Below are 7,271 nucleotides of genomic sequence, written 5' to 3'. Positions count from 1 at the left end.
GTCTGTAACTCAGAGAGTGTAAAATGGAACCAAATGGACCCTTATGGGTCTGTAACTCAGAGTGTAAAAAAATTGTTACACTCTCAGAGTTAAATTAACATTGATTTTACAATATACAGTGGCGGTCCCCCAGAGATAGAAATGCCATTGAAAGGTGGACTAATGCATATCCCTCTCTTATGGGGGTCCCTGGCATATGTTTTCCAAATGGGGGTCCGCGGGCTAATTAGTGCCAATTTGGGGGACCTTAATGAAGAAGTTTGGGAACCACGTCTAGAGCTTTGGCGGTGGCAGACATTATGAGTGATATTGGACGGGGGAAATTTGACAGAGATTTGATTCGTGGCGATGGAAAGAAAATACCGACAGTTATATAAATGCTTGCCTGGTCGATGCAAGTCGAAATGTGCCATTGCATGCAGTAGCACATCCGGGTTCTGTAGCTCCTCCATCATCTGCGTATCCCCAGAGCCTGTAGCAGCAGACACATCTCAGACAGTAACTAACTCACTGCACGTTAGCCACATTGAACTCTCCATATTTTGGGGAAATGAAGAAATGGGCGGTCAGATTGGTGAACCATGCAATATCATCATCATCATAACCTTTATTTCAACTCTGCCCTCATTTTAGCCTCATGTAGCCGAAATACAAAACACAAAATCAACAATATACATTTAAATATATAAAATGTATATCAAATATAATCGGAAGACGGAAAGTACTAAAAATTAAAAGAACAGATAGACAGATAATTAATGAAAACAGTTACATTGTTGAACAAAAGTGCTAGAAATCATTTCCCTGAATTGACCTATATAAGGAAGGCAGTGATCTGACTTTTAGGGACTTCTGGAGTTCGTTCCGATCAAATGGAGCACTGACAGAGAACGCTGCTTTGCCTCTAGCTCCGAGTTAGCACATGGAACCTTGAGGGTCAGGAAGTCACTCCAGCGGGTCCGATAGGGACTTAGATTCTGATCCAACATAGAGCATCCACTGCCTGTGTGTAAACCTGTGATGTGACAATAAAGTCGTGATTGTGTTCATTCAACACCGTTCCACTCACCTTCTGCCGGACCAGGTGGCATCTGGGTCTGGGTCTGGTGGGTCTGATGGGTCTGGTGGGTCTTCGTAACAGCTGGTGTGAATGCTGCACAGTGGTGGTAAAAAGAAAATACTCAATGTTTCTGACTTTACTAAAAGTATCAATGATACGGCAATGCAGAAATACTCTGTTAAAGATGGAGTGCCACAATTTTCATTTGTCTATGAGGTCACAGTACTTCATTAGACACCCTGGAGTCGTTTTTACGTGCAATGGTGTATTCACTTTGTATTTAGGGTTTCTTCCTGGAGGCTGAACCCTTGACAGTCAAACGGGCCAATGAAATAAACAGTAAAATAGTGACATCACACTATCAGCCCCTCCCCTAACCCCTCCCCCTTTATCATACAACTACAGCTGTGGGTGCGGCTTCAGTTCAGGTGGATCACCACCACCCATCACCACCCACCAGGCAAACCAGGCATACTTAATGAACTGGTGGGCGTGTCCACATACAAGCATGATTTTAACAAATACTGTACACTTTTTGGAAAAAGTTATTCCTCCTTATATTGTAATAATACCTGATGATCATGTTTTAGGGTGGAAAAAAATCGTGGCACTCCATCTTTAAGTAAAGTTACAAGTATAATACCCACACCTGCCATTTGATGACTTATTCCAGTGGTTCCCAAAGTGGGGTCCGGGGACCCCTAGGGGTCCTTGAGGGAGTTCCAGGGGAGGGGGCGTCCCCAGATAAATTATAGTTAGGACCCAAATGGACACTTATGGGTCTGCATTAACTCTGAGAGTGAACAAATGGAACCAAATGGACCATTTGTACACACTCAGAGTTAAATTAACATTGCTTTTACGACATAAATTGGGGGTCCCAGAGATAGAAATGCCATAAAATGGGGGGGGGGGGGGGGGGGGGTCCGTAACCTAATGCATGCCAAACCGGGGGGGGGGGGGGTCCCTGAAATTAAAATGGTTGAGAATCACTGCTAGACCTGTGCAAATCTTCTCTTATCCCTGGCATATCTTTTAAAATGGAGGTCTTTCAAATGGGGGTCCGCGGGCTAATTAGTGTCAATTTGGGGGACATTATTAGTGATATTGGACAGGGGGCAATTTGACAGAGATTTGATTTGTGGTGATGGAAAATATCCACAGTTATGCTCGCCTGGTCGATGCAAGTCGAAATGTGCCATTGCATTTTTCCGGACGGTGACCTCTGGCTTCATTACAGGTGGGAGGTGTCGGACCCGTGGCTTGTTCTCCATCATCGACGTGTCCCCGGAGCCTGTGGAGGTGTCGGACCCGTGGCTTGTTCTCCATCATCGACGTGTCCCCGGAGCCTGTGGAGGTGTCGGACCCGTGGCTTGTTCTCCATCATCGACGTGTCCCCGGAGCCTTGTTCTCCATCATCGACGTGTCCCCGGAGCCCGTGGCTTGTTCTCCATCATCGACGTGTCCCCGGAGCCTGTGGCTTGTTCTCCATCATCGACATGTCCCCGGAGCCTGTGGCTTGTTCTCCATCATCGACGTGTCCCCGGAGCCCGTGGCTTGTTCTCCATCATCGACGTGTCCCCGGAGCCTGTGGCTTGTTCTCCATCATCGACATGTCCCCGGAGCCCGTGGCTTGTTCTCCATCATCGACGTGTCCCCGGAGCCTGTGCCTTGTTCTCCATCATCGACGTGTCCCCGGAGCCTTGTTCTCCATCATCGACGTGTCCCCGGAGCCTTGTTCTCCATCATCGACGTGTCCCCGGAGCCTTGTTCTCCATCATCGACGTGTCCCCGGAGCCTTGTTCTCCATCATCGACGTGTCCCCGGAGCCTTGTTCTCCATCATCGACGTGTCCCCGGAGCCTTGTTCTCCATCATCGACGTGTCCCCGGAGCCCGTGGCTTGTTCTCCATCATCGACGTGTCCCCAGAGCCTGTGGCTTGTTCTCCATCATCGACGTGTCCCCAGAGCCTGTGGCTTGTTCTCCATCATCGACGTGTCCCCGGAGCCTGTGCCTTGTTCTCCATCATCGACGTGTCCCCGGAGCCTTGTTCTCCATCATCGACGTGTCCCCGGAGCCTTGTTCTCCATCATCGACGTGTCCCCGGAGCCTTGTTCTCCATCATCGACGTGTCCCCGGAGCCTTGTTCTCCATCATCGACGTGTCCCCGGAGCCTTGTTCTCCATCATCGACGTGTCCCCAGAGCCTGTGCCTTGTTCTCCATCATCGACGTGTCCCCGGAGCCTTGTTCTCCATCATCGACGTGTCCCCAGAGCCCGTGGCTTGTTCTCCATCATCGACGTGTCCCCAGAGCCTGTGGCTTGTTCTCCATCATCGACGTGTCCCCGGAGCCCGTGGCTTGTTCTCCATCATCGACGTGTCCCCGGAGCCTGTGGCTTGTTCTCCATCATCGACGTGTCCCCAGAGCCTGTGGCTTGTTCTCCATCATCGACGTGTCCCCAGAGCCCGTGGCTTGTTCTCCATCATCGACGTGTCCCCAGAGCCCGTGGCTTGTTCTCCATCATCGACGTGTCCCCGGAGCCTTGTTCTCCATCATCGACGTGTCCCCGGAGCCTGTGGCTTGTTCTCCATCATCGACGTGTCCCCAGAGCCTGTGGCTTGTTCTCCATCATCGACGTGTCCCCAGAGCCTGTGGCTTGTTCTCCATCATCGACGTGTCCCCAGAGCCCGTGGCTTGTTCTCCATCATCGACGTGTCCCCAGAGCCCGTGGCTTGTTCTCCATCATCGACGTGTCCCCGGAGCCTTGTTCTCCATCATCGACGTGTCCCCGGAGCCTGTGGCTTGTTCTCCATCATCGACGTGTCCCCAGAGCCCGTGGCTTGTTCTCCATCATCGACGTGTCCCCAGAGCCCGTGGCTTGTTCTCCATCATCGACGTGTCCCCAGAGCCCGTGGCTTGTTCTCCATCATCGACGTGATGATGGAGAACAAGCCACGGGCTCTGCCTGTGGCAGCAGGAACATCAGCCAGTGTTGTTTTGGCAGTAAAAATAAATATTTTAGTTTTAGTCATAGTCTTTTGAATAGTTTTCATTTAGTTTTAGTCACCTGGAATGTTTTAGTGTTGTATTTTAAAATGTATGTAAAATGTCAAATATATTTTGGCAGGCCTTGATGCCGTCGTGATGGCTGATTTTACACTTGCTGAAAATAGCCGATCTACAAGCTCGCGCTGCGACGCGTTGTGAGCTTGTAGATTTGCTATTTTCAGCATGTGTAAAATGACTTCTGGACTGGATATCTACTGGATATCTTGTCCACTAGTCCCTTCCTAACATTTTAGTCTAGTTTTTATTTCTAGTCTTAGTTTTAGTCATCGTAGCTTAGTTTTCATTTAGTTTCTATTTAGTTTTCGTCAGTGAAAAAAGGTAGTCGACGAAAACAATTCGTCATAGTATTAGTCGACGAAAACAACTCTGCACGTTACTCCACAATATTTTGTGCAAATGAAGAGACTCGCAAATTTTGGACGGCAGTCGCAGCAGAATGTGAAATGGAATCTGCCAAATGTGACACATGTTGATCACACGATGACTTCAGTGATGCTTGCGGAACTCGACTTCGTCTCGTTCCTCACCGCATCACTGTCGTGGCAATAATCACGTTAAACCACACCCTCTCGTGTAATATTGCTTAAATAAAGTTGGGATTGTTGTCATTCAAAGCAGGTTCACTCACCTTCTAACGGACCGGGTGGCGTCTGGGCCTGATTGGTCCAGGTCACAGCTGGTGTGGGTGGCGTCTGGGCCTGATTGGTCCGTGTCACAGCTGGTGTGGGTGGCATCTGGGCTTGATTGGTCCGTGTCACAGCTGGTATGGGTGCTGCACAGTGGTGGAAATGCATAAAATACTCAACGGACATGTCCATATAGAGCGTCGCAGTCCCGCCCCCTACCAGGGCCCAGTCCCACCCCCTACCAGGGCCCAGTCCCGCCCCCTACCAGGGCCCAGGAAATGATTCCCCCGTTAATTTTCCTCATAGACATTTCAAAAAGTATTTATTTAAAGACCTTTTAAGTGTCGTACAAAGCCAACTCGAGTTGTAACAAATCATGACAGTAAACAATTTTTTTTTGGGCCAAACAAAGAATTAGAAAGAAGAAGAAAAACGGCAGGTTTGTACAACACTTTTTTTTGTTGTTTTTATTCTTTATAATTATTTGTTTGGTCCAAAATATTGTGTTTGTTGTCATGATTTGTCACGACTCGAGTTGGGTTTGTACGACGCTTATAAGGTCTTTAAATAAATACTTTTTTGAAATGTCTATGAGGAAAAATGCATTGGGAATTATTTCCTGGGCCTGGCGTCGTCATGAAAGGGGGCGGGACTGGGCCAGGCGTTGTCATGAAAGGGGGCGGGACTGCGACGCTACAGGGACACCATTATAATGTTCTTGTTCCAACTAGTACTATAGTGGTTCTCAAATGTTGTAGTTGCACAGACCCTCTTAACTCTGGGAGTGTTCAAATGGAACCAATGGACCATGTACAGAGCCGACCCTGGTAAACTTAAAGTCAAGTATTTTGTCGCCTAGATCTGCACATTTTGTTCTCATTCATTTTGGGGTGACTAATGTTTGGACCAGTGTATTCCTCAGAGCCAACACTGCAAAATAAAGATGTGCAAGCCCATTGTGTGTGTATGTGTGTGAGTGTGTGTGTGTGTGTGTGTGTGTGTGTGTGTGTGTGTGTGTGTGTGTGTGTGTGTGCGCACGCACATGTGCACGACACACACACACTATGCCTCATAGCCGGCACAGACAGGCAGAAGATAAACACACACACACAAGCTTTGGCTCCATCTCCTTAAATGGACACGGTTAGGGGCTCTAACACCACATCCACACATATACCGCGCGCACGCACACACGCACACACACACACACGATATTAAATATATCGCACATACACATCTGTCCATGACATGTCAGTACATCCTTCTATAAGATCATCCGCTTCCCCACAATATCCACAACTGTAACAGAGACAGATTGAATCTGTAACGTCTAATAAACACTATAAATACTCCAAGGAAAGTTACAACCTGCTATTAAAGTCCACCGTTTTTCCCCATCCTGCAAAAACACCCAAATATATAACGGCACGTTTCACCACAACAATACTCTGCATTATGATATTCATAAATATGTCTTACTTGTGAAGATGAGCAGCAACATGACGCGAACACGCATTGCAACGCGTGTGAGCGCACGAGAGAGAGAGAGGGTGTGTGTGTGTGTGTGTGTGTGTGTGTGTGTGTGTGTGTGTGTGGGGGAGTGTGTGTGTGTGTGTGTAGATGTTTATTATCATATCCACACAGTGTCATGCAGCTCTGATTCCCTGTAGAGGAATGCTAATTTATCTATAATCAATTGAAATAAAATAATTAACATTTTCACATTTTGCTTCTTTTTTTCCCAGTCTAAATTTCTCCCAGTCTTTTTTTATTTTTGAGGGGCGCTAGCCCGTCCTATATACAGGTTTAATGTTTGTTTTTAGTTCAATGTTTGTTTTAAAAACGCCATTGACAATGAAGGGAACATTTACGTTCCTAACACAAACATTAAATCCCATTAACAATAAAGAGAATTTAATGTTTGTTTTGTCACCGTTTGTTTTACATCAACATTACATCACCTAATCAACATGAGTTACACTTTAATAGATTAGCGCCCCTCACTTCACATGGGTGTGATTTGCATTTTTAAATTGCTCACAATGCATTGCAATGTGACCCGTTGTGAGCTTGTAAATCGGCTACTTTTGAAAGTTGTGTAAATGTAATGTAAAGTATTACATATAGAAATATTATTTCTTGTGTCTATTCATTGGGGTAAATATTTTAAAAATCACACCCGTGTGAAGTGAGGGGCACTCATCATACATCATCTCATTCTGGCCAAAATAGCCGATTTGCTCGTCTACATATTGACGTACATTTCCCTTTCATTGTCATTAGCATTTAATGTTTGTGTTTCCGTCATGTGTGTCTGATTTGTTCAGACACACATGACATAAATTCTCATTTCATTGTCAATGGCAAATGTGACAAGTGTTCAACGCCCCTCAAAAAAAATCACACCCGTGTGAAGTGAGGGCCGCTCTTATTATCATACATCATTATCATCATCTCATTCCGGCCAATCACAAATTGAGTCCTCACTTTGGTCTTCAAAGTTTATGTTTACACA

General features: G+C 46.6%; 1 protein-coding gene across 1 annotated transcript; it reads right to left on the bottom strand.

Annotated features, from left to right (window-relative positions):
* Positions 1–247: 247 nt before the first annotated feature.
* Positions 248–6,272, bottom strand: LOC306915999 (uncharacterized protein; the record flags this gene model as incomplete). The annotated part of the gene is made up of 5 exons (XM_079493707.1): positions 248–279; positions 386–472; positions 1,070–1,153; positions 4,759–4,902; positions 6,236–6,272. 5 exons carry the CDS (start codon positions 6,270–6,272, stop codon positions 248–250), a joined length of 384 nt encoding a protein of 127 aa, XP_079349833.1.
* Between the last annotated feature and the right edge of the window lie 999 nt (positions 6,273–7,271).

Source organism: Electrona antarctica, assembly GCF_951216825.1.
Source record: "Electrona antarctica genome assembly, chromosome: 22".
Classification (NCBI taxonomy): Eukaryota; Metazoa; Chordata; class Actinopteri; order Myctophiformes; family Myctophidae; genus Electrona; species Electrona antarctica.
Note: the sequence above shows the minus strand (reverse complement) of the source record. Positions and strands in the feature narration are given on the sequence as shown.